Source organism: Pteropus alecto, unplaced genomic scaffold (assembly GCF_000325575.1).
Source record: "Pteropus alecto unplaced genomic scaffold, ASM32557v1 scaffold45, whole genome shotgun sequence".
Lineage (NCBI taxonomy): Eukaryota > Metazoa > Chordata > Mammalia > Chiroptera > Pteropodidae > Pteropus > Pteropus alecto.
Genome location: NW_006442491.1, coordinates 39,615,564 through 39,630,140, shown reverse-complemented (window position 1 = coordinate 39,630,140; position 14,577 = coordinate 39,615,564). Strand labels below are relative to the sequence as shown.

Here is a 14,577-nt window from a genome sequence, read left to right as displayed (position 1 = left end):
TGGCGGCCAGCTGCCCGGCCGGTGCGGGGGCCGGCATGATCCTCGGGCCAACTATGCAAGGGGCGCTGCCCACCGCCGCCGGCCTCCCGCCGCCGGCCCCCGGCACCCCCACCGGGCTGCCTAAGGGCTCAGCCAGTACGGTCACCCAGAGCCTGCCCAGGACGCCCTCGGCCACCACCAGCGGGATTCGGGCCACGCTGACGCCCACGGTCCTGGCCCCTCGCCTGCCACAGCCGCCCCAGAACCCGACCAACATCCAGAACTTCCAGCTGCCCCCAGGTGAGTGACCGCTGCGCGGGTCTTTGCTGCCCTGGCCGGGCGTCCAGGAAGTTGTAGGACTGGAGGACCTAAGGTCACGGGTGTTGCACCGGCCTGTAGCAAGCCGAGGAGTCTCTCTGCCCAGCTGCGGGGGAGTCGTGGGTACGAACGTGTGTGTGATCTTGCACGCCCAGCATGATGTGGCCGCGGAGGTCTGTTAACCTTGTGCAGAGACTGGCTTCAGCTCCCATCTCCGCTTCGCAAAGTTTTCCTGCCGGTGTTCTCGGTTTCTGCCTGGCTGCGTGTGTCCCTGCTCTGAGTCTCTCTCCGTGGAGAGCAGCAACGGCAGGCGGTCCCCGGGGCACCACCCTGGGTCATCCGGGATGTGGAGATGCTTGGGTCCCGATCTTCCCGCACTCGGCACTTTCTCCTCTTGTGTCTGGGGTCAGGCACACGGCCTGTGACCTCGCTGTGCTTCCCTGTGCCTTTAACATCCAGGACTGGGGTGCTGTCCCCTGATGCTGGGTTAGGCAGAGCGCAGTCCCCTCCTAGAGGCAGATCCCACGTGCTGCTCCCCTGCCAACTGGGGAGAGCAGAGGTCCCGGGTGTGCCTCGGAGGACTCCTGGGCACACGGCCTTCCTGGACCACGGCAGGGTGTCGGCTCTTCCGTGGGCCACAGTGTCGTTCGGGACAGTGTGACCGTTGAAAGGATGCTCGGTTCTTTCGCGGCAACCGGAGGTGGGCGTGCGCTGCCGCCAGTGGGTCTGCTGGAGGGCCACGCGGAGCCCGGCGCGCGTGCAGCCTCCGCGCTCTCCACTCTGTCTTCTGGCTGCTCCTTCGGGCTCCCGGGGTGTGACAGTGCGGGATCCCTGCGGCGTGACGCCTCACGCTGCTGCGTGCGGATGCCTAGGCAGAGAGGAACTCCAGCCCTCGCGGCACCCTGCGTCCTTGTCCCCTCGGCCCCCTGCGTGGACGGGGCGGGGAGCCGCCGGAGCCCTTCCCCGTCGCGTAGTAACACGTGCTGCTGTAGCAGCTGCTGCGGTGGTGTAAGTGGTGGGGACAGCACCTCCTGCGTCCCTTTGTGCTGGCCATGGGTCACCCCGGAAAAGAATTTCCACGCGTTCCGAAGGCGAGGTCTCCCTGTCGGTGAGTGGGGGTGCTGGTGCTGGAGCTTGGCGGGCGTCAGGTTTATGTGGCCGGCTGGGGACATGGGACAGGGCGCAGCCAAGAGTAGTGTTTTCAGGGTGCAAATGGGGCTCCCTCCTCGAGACAGGTGGTGTGAAGTGTTCCACAGAGCAGCTGAGATGCCCTTCACATGCGCTGTGTTTGTCCAGGGTGCGTGGGGTGCCCCGTGGGTGCCCCGTCCTATCTGGAGTGTGGGGGGTGCCCTGTGTGTGCCCCGTCCCGTCCGGGGTGTGTGGGGTGTTCTGTGGGTAGCCTGTCCTGTCTTGGGTGTTCCCCGTGCATGCCCCGGGGTGTTCTGTGGGTAGCCTGTCCTGTCTTGGGTGCGAGGGGTTCCCCGTGCATGCCCTGTTTCGTCCGGAGTGTGTGGGGTGACCTGTGTGTGCCCCGTCCTGTCTGGAGTGCTGGGGGGTGGTGCCCTGTGGCTGCCCCGTCCTATCTGGAGTGTATGGGGTGCCTTGTGGGTGCCCCGTCCCGTCCGGGGTGCGGGGGCTGCCCTGTGGGTCCCCCACTCTGTGTTCTGGAGTGCTGGGGGGTGGTGCCCTGTGGCTGCCCTGTCCTATCTGGAGTGTATGGGGTGCCTTGTGGGTCCCCGTCCCGTCCGGGGTGCGGGGGTTGCCCTGTGGGTCCCCCACTCTGTCCGTCACATGTGTTTTTGCCCCCAAGTGCAGAGCGTGGTGGATTTTCAGTACGGTTGAAGAAAGCATTTGCGGTTATAGCGCTTTGTGTGAGATGTCGGGATGCTTTTTCCTTGTCCGTTAAAACGTCCTTTCAGTGGTCCTGTCGGCTCAGCGTTTGCCTTCGTCCTCGCAGGGACAGCCCCCTCGCCGCATTTTTGTTATTTAAAGCTGGCGTGAGCTTGTAAGTAGTGAAGTTTGTGAGGCGGGTGCTTGGCCCGGGTTGCAGGCATGGTGGGTGAGGAGGTGCCCATGCCCAGGCGATGCCTGCAGGTGGGGTGGTTTGGGGTTCACTGGGTCCTCTTGGTATGAGTCTTAGTGTGGGTGTAGCCCCTGCCTTATTTCTTCTGGCAGAAGAAGCCGTGGTTGGGAACAGGTGACCCATCTTTGTCGTGAGTGAGCCTGGACTCCCTTTGGAAAATCTTCTGTTCCAGCGTCAGTGTTGGGGATGGCTTCATGTGACAAGTAGACAGCACCTTGATGAAACTCTAAAACTGCTGACTCGTTTGAGTTCTCGTGAGTCTTTGCATTAGTCCTGTGTGAGAGCAGAGAACAGCTCGTGTTGACGTTTGGGTGACAAATGCTGAGAGCTGTGCTTTAAAGGGGCCAAATGCTTTCTAGAAAATAAAAGATTTATGTTTATCTGTTCACGCCTGTTCCTCTACTGCTTGGGAACGCTGATTAGTTATATTCATTTTAATAACAGTAGAAGCAAAAAAAGTTTAGTTAAATCTTCTCCTGGTGTCCCTAAACTGAGAATTCTCTTTTAAATAGTACAATTTAATTTTATAAATCCAAGCGACAGACCTGAAATTCTAGCTATATCGTGTAATCGGTCAGAAAACATTAAAGTCTCCAACTAGATGTTTCTTCTTTATTGAAGTTTTTCATAATAAAAACTTATGAAGTGGAGGTAGAAGTAACTTACAAAAATAGCTACTGCTGGGCTGGTAGCTCACTCTTGTTACAAGCCAGTGGTACACAAGCTTGGGAAGGGCTTAGGGGCCTGTGGGTTCCCAGAGCCACACGAGGTGTGAAGTGGAATAGACTGTTGACAGTTGGAGTGTGTGTGAGGGAGGTGTGCGCCTCCCAGTGCCTTTTCTCCTTGTAGGTCAGAGTCCGGGATGGGAGGGGACAGAGACAGGCGTCACCATTCCTTGAGGGCCAGTCCTCGGCCTTCCATGCTTCAGCCTCACAGCCCACGGTGAGCTCATGCTGAATTTGCTTTTGGTAAACTGAGCGTTGATGGTTTTGTCAGGACGGTCTTGTACGGAAACGAGCCTGTTGTTGTAACCTATTTACTGGTTTGAAGGCTGGAGCCTAAGTTTGACCTGTCGCGGTGCCGGGAACACAGAGGCTGGCAGCTGTCACGGAGCCCTGAGAGGCACCGGTTGGTTTTACGTAGCTCAGAACAGTTGCAACGTCACAGTAAAATTCTGATCGTGGTTGAAAGCACAAAAGATTCGACACAACAATAACCTGTGCAAAAGCACAGTAAAATTCTGATCGTGGTTGAAAGCACAAAAAAGGATTCGACACAACAATAACCTGTGCAAAACTGGTTTTAAGAGCTTTTCCAGGGGGGCATCCGTTACGACGCTCACGTCTGAAGGTTACCTTTCGGCGTGGCCTGTTAGCGTTTTCCCAGCGTCCATCCTGCGTCGAGCGTGCGCTGCCTGCGGCTCCAGGGCTTGGCCAGGGCGCAGGCTGTCAGCCCCAGGGCGGAACACCACCTTCCCCCGCGCCTGCGTCCCCGGGCCCAGGGGACATTCCATGCGACTCATGTAAAGCGAACGCTCCTGAGGTTAATGTGCTTGTGCAGACAGGTGTGTGGGAGGTTGGTTCCCAGCCACCGTGAATTGAGTGGTTTGTCGGTGGGGGAGGGCAGCAGCTGGCGGTGCTGCCTGGGCCCGGCGGACTCCGGAGAGCTGGCCCGCTGGGCGGCAGAGCGTGAGGGGCAGGGCACTGAGGGTACAGCATCTGGAGATTCTGGGGGTGCCCGCTGGCAGCAGGTGCTTCGGCACGAGGGACTTTCTTAGCAGTTTAGATGCTGTTGCTTGAGGGCACTCTGGCTGTCTGATCTGGGACAGATCTGACCTGGTTCCTCGGAGCCCCAGACTTGCCGGCCGGAGTGGGGCCGACCGCTTTCTGAAGCACCGTGAGTGGTGGCTGGGGGAGCGGTGCACGCCGCCGCCAAGTGGCGCTAGTTTCGCGTCCGCCGTCCCCGCTGCCTGGCGCGTGCACTGCTTCGCACACCTCACGGTAGCTTCGTTCCCATCAGACCATGTCCAGAGCGGCCACATTCTCAGTGACCCCGGAGCCTGTGGCGGTGGCTGACTCTGGTCCTGTGAGTGAGAAGCTGCCGGGTCTTCCAGGTGGGCCAGAGACATGGGGCACACGACCTGCCCCCAGGGGGACAGCTGCCTGCGGAGAGGGTGGGCCTGGGCGTGGGTCTCCCTTCACGCCAGAGATCGGGACCAAACTGTTTCCCTGATGCGCTTGGGTGACAGGCATTTGGGAAGAAACAGGGAAAGAACCTTCTGGGAGTCATTCCTGGCCAGCACTGGACAGCTCTGCGTGGCGTGAGGCAGGTGGCTTCCTCGCCGTCTGTCTGGGCCTCACGCCTCCCTGTCCCTAGTCTTTAGGGTGGACGGCCATCTGGGTGCTGCGGTTGGTGATGTTTCACATGCAGAAGTCTTTTGGAGCTGGTGGCCCTCGCATTTTAGCAGCGGCCAGGGAGGGGTCTGTTTTTGCTGCGCCTCGTGCTTTGGGCACAGTTACTAGACTTGGAAAACTGGGTGTGTTCCAAGCCGCCTATGTCACGTGGGCGTGGGTCCCTCTTTGTTTGGGCCCCATAGGAAAGCCATTAGGGAAGCGGTGTCCTGGCTTGGGGGGGCGTCAGTGAACCCCGGGGGGCCGAGGGCAGTGCTCCCGGGGTGGTTCTGTCACCACGAGGAGGTGGAAGGCCTGGCCTCGCCGCTGTGCCCGGGGGTTGCCCTTGCATACCTACTTGGGGTTTCTGAAAGGTGAGCGCCGAGCCGCCTCCCGCTTCAGACCCTGCGCTGGGCATGACGCAACTCAGTGACAACAGCAGGGCACACGTGTCTGCTTCCCGAAGTCATGACACGATGCAGGCGGCTCGGAGCAGCTTCTCGAGCCCTGCGGCGTGCGAGGTGCCACTTGCCTCCCATCGAGTGACACGTGTGAAAGGCCTTTTGATGACTAGCTCGTCGTGCAGGAGCGGATTGAAACATAATTACCTGTTGTTGAAAATCTTGAAGCACCTTTAGGAGGACTCTGGAGAAACTTGCCTGAGATTTGGGGAAATCCGCGTAGTCCTCAAAAGCACTTTTACTCCTCCTGCCGGCGGAAAGCTGGACTCTGCGGATCTCTTGGTCCTGGGAAGCCGTTCAGGCCTCGCGCCTCAGACTCGCCTCGCACGGGGCCGGCAGCCCCTCCGTTAATCAGGCCTCTGCCAGCGAGCGACTAGGAGAGCCGGCGGGGAGGGGGCTTTCGCAGCAAGACCCCTCCCCCGCCCCAGGTACTGCGCACCTGGCCGGCGACGTCCTGGGCAGTTGTTTCCCGCGGTGGCGTTGCGTGTTGCAAGCTCGTGTCCTTCGGCACTTAGGTCATGGCTCTTTCGTGCCCTCGTGAGGGGACTAAGTGCTAGGAAGTTGTGTTTGAAGACTGGGGACTCGGTGTCTCTCTGGTAGAATCAGCATGTGTGATTTTTACGTATCCGGGAATATCTACCGAGTAATTAAAACCCTAAGAAAACAAGGAGGGACAGAAGTTCGTAACTGGGGACCTCCCCACGTTCGAACAGTGTGTGGATGTCCCCCAGCCCCCGTTTCTCTGGCTGCCCCCTGGTCGTCACCCCTGCATGTGAGTGGACGGAGGCCAGGGACAGGCCGCGGAGCCCCCTGCCCGGCCACTGTGGTCGTGAACACGGGACCCTCCGCAGCTGTGACGCCGGTGATGCCGGGTTGGACTTCTGTTCTTCCACCGTGAAGTCAAAGCCTCGATGGGACCCTTCTGCCTCTAATGCGTGGCCCGCGAGGAAGGGGCACACGGGCCTGCCTTCGCCCGCAGGCTGGCGAGGGCAGCGGGCCCTGGGGCTGGTGGTGTGTGGTGGCCGACACTGGGGGACTCAGAAACGCCAGAGCAGCTCCTATGGGCGCAGACCCCCAGGCACCAGCGTTTGGAGAGCAGCAAAAGGCTCTGTTGCTCTGAACTGGCCTGTTTTGGGGGGCTCAGTGGTCTGAGTGGGCGGAGCAGGGCACTGGGGACTGGGACAGCGGGCCCCCCCCAGGGCGGTGCCAGGTGTGTGCCGGTGGCCCAGAGCACTCCGTGTGGGACGGAAGAGGCCTGGGGGCGGCCAGGCGTGTGGGTGTCGGGTCTCACCACCCCGGGCGAGAGGCAGGGGGACCGTTCTTGCTAGGGTAGGTGGGACAACACAAGTTTCCAAGGACCGTTTATGCCCTTCACGGAGGGGCCTGTCTTCGTGGTTTCTGGTGGATCCTGCACGAGTTTGCGTGGACGCTGGGTGTTTGTGATCACAGCGGTGGGGACAGGCCTGCCGGGTGTCACGTTGGAGCCTGAAAAATGCTACAGGACAGCAGCAGCTCGAGTGTCAGGAGTTATCTGAAGAATGGGAAAGGAAGGCGTTCTTGATTCACCTTTAACGTAACTATGTAAGTGTGGCTAAGAGCTATTTTTCATTTGAAAACGATTCATTTTTCTGCCTGTTATTTAGCTGGCAAAATTAGTTTTAATTGTTACAGGGAAAGAAAACCGTGAAGGAGAAAATAAAACCGCTCGTGTCCGCATCTTGCACAGACCATGGGCATTTTGGCGTCCGTGACCTTGGCCTGAGTGTGAGGCAGACGTTCTTCTGACTTTTACACGATGGCCACCTGTGGTCCCTCTGCGTGACCTGCCCGAGCCTGTCCGCGTGTGGCGCGCATGCCCCGCCCCTTGCTGGTCTTCCCAGCTCCCTTCTTCCTGGTTCTCCGCTGTCACGGGCCGACACTTTGTCCCAGGCCCCTGTGACAGTGCTGTTGCTAACGTCCACTTGTCTGTGATAATGATCCTGAGGTGAATGTATCTGTGCAGCTCTGTGTGCGTCTGATGGGCTGAGCATTTTTAAGTCTTTGCTACAAATTGTCTTTTAGAGGGCTCCACCGTTCACACTTCACACTGTGGTGTTACACGTGGCCCAGAGAGGCCGGAGACCACGTGGCGAGGCCCCCCGGGGGCGTCTCCTGTGGCTTGCCTGTCTTATGCAGGGCTGAGAACCAGCTTCTTTGCATCAGAAGAGGAGGTGCTGTATTTTCAATTTGTCACTGGGCGTGTCCTGAGCCAGTGGGCGGGGCTGTTGTGGTTGGGATCCAGCCTGGGGGTCCCACAGCTGACAGAGTTCTTGCCCCCAAGTGCTGTGGTCGTGGTGGTGACCAGGGGGTCAGCGCACGAGCAGGGCGTGGGCCCATCGTCTCACCCTCGGTGCTGGGTGGGTCGGGGGGGGGGTGGCCTTTGTGAGCAGGTGAACCGAGACCTGGGTGATGACAGGGGAGCTGGTCCTGCGGGGCCTGGGGCCTGGGTCCCAGCGGAAGATAGAGCAAGGGCCCGAGGGCGGGTGGGGGAGAGGGGCCTGGCTGGAGAGGGTGAGTGGGGAGGGGCGTGGTGAGGGCGGACCCTGTGTGCCATGAGCTAGTACCTAGGTGTAGGTTGCGTTTACCCCAGGGCGTTGGGACGCCAATGGAGGGCTCTAGGCTGGCAGCCGCTGATCGGGACTGTGTTTGGATGCTGCTTCTGTGTCTGGATGTGGGACGCAGCAGGGGGTGGTCGGGATGGCAGTGGCAGCGTCCAGGCAAGGCTGGTGGCTGGGCCCAAGCACCGCTGTGGACACTCAGAGGACTTGCTGACTTGAGGCAAGGGTTCAGGACAGACATCCTAGGGTGACTGAGTCGGGGACTGTGGTGACAGGGGGCAGGGGGAGCTGTTCCTGGGTACAGTGGTGGGGAGGGGGGACAGATGTCCTCATTTGGACACACTCAGATTGCAGTGCTTTTCTGAGAGGAGACGAGATGTCAGGTGGATGAGGCACTGAATTTGAGGCAGGAGCTCGGGGGCGAGGTCAGACGAGGTCAGAAGTCAGATGAGGTCACAGATTGGGAGTCATCGCATTTGATGGGATTTCTGGTCACGGGTCGAGACCCAGGGGAGTCTGGTGTGGGGAGCGGAGTGCAGGTGTCTTCCTGGGCGGTGCCGGCGGTTCAGAGGTGGCCGCGGTGGAGAGGCCAGTAGGGAGTGGCGACACGGGGCCAGGCAGAGCTGGTCGTCCGTGCCGTCAGGCCTTTACGTGGGCACTAGCTCTTTTGAGAGCTTTCTTTAAGGCAGGAACATTTGTTATCAGGGCAGCAAGTATCTCCTGTTGCTTTGCCTTTTCATTAATGGAAATGGCTTAGGATGGACCTTCGTCCTCTCGAGATGATGCTCGGGTTGGTGATGGTGGGGGGTTCTGCCGTGTGTGTGTGCAGTCTGAGGTTTGCGCCCTGTGCCGAAGGGCAGATTCGCGGGTCTGCAGGTTCTGGAGCCACACGGTCCCCTGAGGATTACCTCCCTGGATGAAGACTCCGAGGGCCTCAGAGGCGAGTGGCTTCAGAGACCCTGCCGCCACTTAATGAGGAGCTCAGCCCAGACGTGCGTCTCGCGAAGCAGCGGATGCACAGGGACCAGGCTCTTTGAGGGGAAAGGCCACAGAGTGAGGTGTTGGTGTGCGTGGTGGGAGGCCGACCGTCGCCAGCAGCTGGCACGCTGCGCCGTCTGTTCCAGAGACCTGGGTGAGGGGGCGAGGCCTCCGTGGCCGCAGGCTTCTCGGATGAGCAGGGCTCGTGCTTCGTGGTCCCAGCCTTGGAAGGTCTGAACGGCTCTTGTGGTCTCTGCTTTGCTCCGGTGGAGGTCGGTGCCGGCTGGAGGGGCGAGGGACCAGGAGGTGCCTCGGACTGGGTGCGGGTCCCTTTCCCTGAGTGGGGGGGCCGTCTTGGTGGCCAAGCAGCAGCCCTGGGCTGTGGTTTTTGAGTTTGGTGTCTGGCCGGTCAGCCAGTCGGCAAACGTTAATTGAGCACCAGCTCAGGTCAGACCTTGTGTCCTGTCCTCAAGGAGTGACTTCCTGAGGGGCTTGTGTTGGGACCACAGCAGATCAGCTTGTGAGAGGTGGTGGGGTCAATGTGATGTCAGCCGCTCTGTCCCCTGGCACGCTTCTCAGGCCGATGATCTGTCTGTGACGTTCGCTCTGGACTCTCTGGAGCTGCCTGTGCTGCTCAGGGCTGGCCGGATGCTGCGTCAGGCTTAGTGGCACTTTGTGATGTATTTAGCAGCCGAGAAACCGAGTTTGAACGTTCGCTTTTAAAGCCCTAGACGGGCTGTGGTGCTCGCGCCCGGTGTCCGTCCAGTCCAGGCAGGGTCTCGGCGCTCAGTAGCCGACCCCGGCTGGCTTGCACGCTGAGAGGTTAGGAAACCAGTGACCGGTGGCCCCCAGGGCCCTGGCCCGGACCAGGGCCCTGAGTGCTCTGTTTGTGACACGGGGGACACGGGGGACACTGGGGCTCCGTAGTCCACACACATCTGCTAGGGTCTCAGGCTGTGCTCCGGGTTGGTGGTGCTCAGCCCTACGGGGTTACCAGCCTGCTTGGGACCGGCTGCTTTACTGTGTCCCCAGTTGGGAGAGCCACAGGCCTGACCTTGGTGACACAGGACACACTGGTGCAGGGATGCGGGGAGCGCGGCGGTGCGAGGTTCTGGCCCGCCTTGGCCCTCAGTGCCAGCGTGGGGAGACGCAGACGCAGACGCAGACGCAGCGGGGCCGGTGTCCGTGGGAGCCCGTCTGCGCGCTGGGCAGGGCCACAGGCCGTGGTCGGTTGCTCTGTCCCGTGGGTCGGGGTGTGGGCTCGAGTGCAGCAGGTTGTCCCAGGACGCACTGGGATGCCCTGCAGGTGGCCGCTTCCCGGGGCTGGGTGCAGGCCTGGGCCTGGGCCTGGGCCTGGGGACGGCATGGGACCTTGACCTTCGCCTGTAAAATTCTGTTCTTAGAGATCTGAGGCCATTAGGGTGGCTTTTCACGGTCCCTTGTTCTGTGTTCACCCGCATAATTGTGTGTATTTGTGTACAGGATGCTGGGCAGGGCCAGGCGCAGCTCTGGCTGGGGGTTTGGGCACTCAGGGACTCGCCGCCTCAGCGCCTCGCTCCCTCCTGGCCGCTGCTCGGCGGTCCCCCTGCTTGGGCTGCTCCGTTGTCAGCAGGCCAGGTCGTGGCTGCCCCACACTGCTCTTCCCACTGCCGAGAGCCTGGTTTCTGGACCCTGCTCATCTTCTGGGCCCCGGCTCCAGCGTGGCGTCTGGACGCGGGCTTCGTGGCCCCTGCAGCAGGCGTCTTGTCTCTCAGGACAGGCGTCTCAGGGAGGCCGTGACCTCGGTCGGGGGTGGGGCAGGTGGTTCTGAGCCGGGCAGGCGAGGCCTTCTGTGGGTTCACCTGAGGGCAGAGGGCGTGGACCCGCCCCATCAGCGTGCGGCTCCTGCTGCTCGCGTGGCGGGCGTGCCTGTGGCCTGAGTCAAGGAGTCTCCCTGGGGCGTTCTTGGCCTGTCTGCCCGGCAGACGGCCGTGGCTTTGGAAAGCCTTTGATTGAGACAGAGGACCAGGTGAGAACAGGACACGAGCTTTTGGATCTGGTCACTGTCCGTGGTCCCTGCAGGGCCTGCTTTATTTACGGGTCGTTTTAACACTGTCATGAGCACCTCCCAGAAGAGCGGGGGCCCTGCCGGCGACCCAAATGACTGTCCGGCCCCCTCCTGTCTCAGCCGCGGTCAACACGCCTTGGCTTCCCTTTTCCTGCCTGCTCGCGGGCTCTTCCTGAACATTGCCGAATGCGTGTCTGGGTTTAGCTTTAATCGTGCGACAGAGTGCCATGCTGCGGGTCATCCGTTGGGACCTTTGCCACTGAAATGGCATGTGGGCTTTCCGAGGGCTTTCCGTCCTGTGCTGTGTGGCATTTTGCTGCATGGCGACGTGACAGCTCTTCATCCCTTTCTGTCTTTGGTGAACAGGGCCCACCCCGCTTGCCGGGTCCCCTGTTGTGGGGGTGGGGATGGAGGGCTTAGGGGACACTGCTGTCCCCAGGGCCACACGGACCGATCTGAGACTGGGCCAGGTGCGCGTGTGTAGAAGCAGCTCAGGTGCAGCTTTTGCATGTGCAGGTTCACGGCGTCCAGCAGATTTCCGGGCGGGGGGTCGAGGGGAACTGAGATGCAGGTGTGAAATTCAGAGGTGGGTTCAGAACCCACTGTCCAGGTATGGGGGCCCAGAGGGCCGTGCGCTCACCTGGTTTGGGGGAGGGGCCGCAGAGCCAGGGGGCAAAGAAGGTGCTCAGAAGTCTGTTCTGGGACATTGTGACACCTGGGGCGGCATAGAGGGGGGGCCGGGAGAGGACTCTGAGGAAGAGAGTGGACTGGGCGGGGAAGCCTGCAGGGCGGGGCACTAGGGGGGCCCATGGGGGAGCCCCGCAGTGGAGCCAGGTCATGGGGTCCAGCCTCCGACACCGAGGTGAGTGTCACCTGTCGTGTGTTGGTGGCTGATTGGGGAGGTGGGGACACCTTTGGGTTTGGCGCCTGGAGGCTGGAGCAGGACAGACCAGTTCTGAGTGGGAGGCGCGGCAGCGACCTGGGCCTTCAGCCGTGTTTGAGGGACCTCGTTTCCGAAGGGGACGTGGAGCCCTCAGGGCAGCGTCTTTCGTTGTTTCTGGGCTTGTTTCTTAGAGATCGGGGATTCTAGAACCTTACTCTCCAGTGGAAATGAGGTGTGGGCCCCACGTGTGATTTGACGTTTCTAGTAGAGTTAGTGCAGGACACGCGGAGTCATGAGAAGGCGGCGTTAGTTCTAGTGTCTCACGCGTAACTCGCTACGTTCGAGGTGTTGCACGTCGACATGGCCCCCACGGCCCAGTCCCCCCGAGCCGTCGGCACCCTTCCCCTTTGTGCTGCGCCTGTGGGACCCGCGCGTGTTTGTGCCCTCGGCACCGCTGGCTCAGGTGCTCGGTGGCCACCCATGGCTCGTGGCTCCTCAGATGTGTACCGTGTGACGGCTGCGGGGCTTGAGTGAAGAGGACACGGGGACCAGGGCCCAGGGCTCCCAGTGTCACAGGACAGGGGAGCCGGGAGGCTGTAGGCAGGGAGGGTGGGCTCGGCCGCTGTGGGACTTGAGGTGTCTGGCCGGGTTCCTGCGAGGGCAGCAGCTGGAGCTGGGCAGGAGGGATGCTGAGCCAGGGGGGGGCCGTGTCACCAGGCCGCGTGGCCACTGTGGCCTTCCTGGAGCTGAATGGCTGGGCCCCACTTCCCGTAGGGGAGAGGGACCGACAGTCTGCCCTGGCGAGGGTATCAGCTGGTGGCTCGGGCCTGGATGGCAGGGAGGGACTTGGGCATGAGAGGCGGTGGGCGCTCCTGCCTCCTTACCTGATGGACAAGGAGGCCGGCGGCTGTCCTCGGGCTTTGTGTCGAGGGGTGTGCGTTGTGGCCTGACTGTGACAGGGCGCTTGTCACCATGGGAAGTCAGCCTCTTCCCAGGGTCAAACCAGAAAAAACAGTCCGCCTGCAGAGGCATGGCCGGAGAGCAGGTCGCTAGCCAGGGCGGTGGGCGAGGGCAGTCCTTGCTGGTGGCTGGAGGGCCCAGTGTGAGATGCGCCACACCCACACGGCCGGAAGCCGGGCTGCTTCTGAGCGTGCACCTGAGCGTGCACCTGAGCGTGCACCGGGGCGCGGTCGGTAGTGCAGATGTGAACAGGCTGTTGGGTGCGTGGGCCCCGCAGAGCCTGGAGCGTGCGGCCGGCTCAGGGTCCCCCGCGGCCTGCCCGCTGTGCGCGGCGCTGCCGTCTTGCTGGAGTTGTCTCCGGGCAACTTGGAGAGGAGGTGTGTGGTCAGTGAATGGCTCTGCCCTGGGAGCCTGGAACGCCTGTGACCAAGCCCGCTGGCCGAGGTCCTGAGCAGCTCCAGTGGGCACAGGCCCCTGGCTTTTCTGCCGGGCCGGCCCCGGGCACCCCAGCTCTCCAGGTCGAGCGCGGCGTCCTGGTTACTTCTTTGGGAAGTCCCTTCCTCGTAGGTAATTTCCTGCCTGCCGCCTCCTTCTCCTGAAACTCCTGTTAGCGTGTCGAGAGCACTGTCTCGTGTTTGCGTGGTGTTTCCCCCACATTTTCCTCGTTCTGGGTGCCCCATCTCCCCCCGCTCCCCGAGTTGCTTCGTGAGCGGTGCTGACAGTCCCCAGCGACCAGGGCAGTGTGTAGTACATAGTCAGCTCGCAGGCCCATCTCCCTGGAGCCTGTCATGAAGTGCCTGGTGGCCCCGGTTTGTCTGAGCATGGTAGGAATGGGGGGGTTTGGAGCCAGGGTGGCACCCTGGCCACCTGGTCTCGGGGGTCGGGTGGGACCTTCGATGCCAGAGTGGCCTCCATTTCTTAGGAAAGGACCTTCCAGCTGTTGTGTCTCTGCCCGGAGCCCGGCCCCACAGCTGCTGTGGGCAGGCCAGGTGTCCCCTGGGTCTTGTCCTCATCACTGGCAGGAGCCTCCCCTCGCTGAGCCCCTGGGGGTGCCAGGCAGGACTCCCTCCCGTTCTTCCGTGAGCCCCTTTCCGTCTTCCGTGCGTTCATTGAAATCTTTGGCCTTTTTTTTGTTCTCTCCTGTTGAGGGTTTGGTGCCATTTAAATTCCTTCGCTCTTGGTTTCGGGATGTGGGGAGATGGGGTGATTCTGCTAGTCGGCCAGCTACGCAGAGGCTACTCGTTACGGTGGTTTAGGGCCACCTCTGGAGTCTCCAAGAAGAGCAAAAGTAGATATCGTGTTTTTGTTTTTTTTTTTGTAAAGATAATTTTTTAGAGCGGTTTTAGGTTCACAGAGCATGTGTCCACCTGCCGAGGGGCGTCTCGGGGCTTCCAGGTGTTGGCGCCTCTGAGTGAGCTGCTGCAGACCTCACGTGCAGGTCTGTGTGTGGACACGGGTGGTCACCTCCTCAGGCGAACGCCAAGGAGCGCGACCGTCAGCTCACGCGGTAGAGCTGCGTCCGGTTCTGTAAGGTCCGCCCGGCCGTCCCCCCCGCGGCTGCTCCGCGTGCGTCCCCCGGCAGTGGCGTGAGTGTCTGTGGCCCCTCGTCCTCCCGCGTGTGCTGGCGTCAGTGCCCTGGGTCTGGGCTGTCCAACAGATGTTCTTGAGCCTTTTGCAGACTCAATTTCAGTGCCAGCTCAAGGGCGACAGCTCAATAGGGAGATGGGGCCGGACTGTCAAGGGGAAGCGGGCAACTGTGTCCCAGTGAGGCTGAGAATTGGGGACACCCCTTGGCACCCCACACCCTGTGGCTGCAGTCTGTGGAGAGAGACGATGCTGTCATTCAGGCAGCCCCGCGGGAAGGGGGGTTTGGTGTCGGCA

The 14,577-nt window shown here is 61.4% G+C and overlaps 1 protein-coding gene across 1 annotated transcript in view; it reads left to right on the top strand.

Annotated features, from left to right (window-relative positions):
* The first annotated feature begins 6 nt into the window (after positions 1 to 6).
* TAF4 (TATA-box binding protein associated factor 4) overlaps positions 7 to 14,577 on the top strand; it is a 60,511-nt gene continuing 45,940 nt past the window's right edge. Inside the window, exon 1 of the mRNA XM_015597166.1 lies at positions 7 to 279. Coding sequence (XP_015452652.1) covers positions 36 to 279 — 244 coding nt within the window. The 5' untranslated portion in view covers positions 7 to 35. The remainder of the gene's footprint in view (positions 280 to 14,577) is intronic.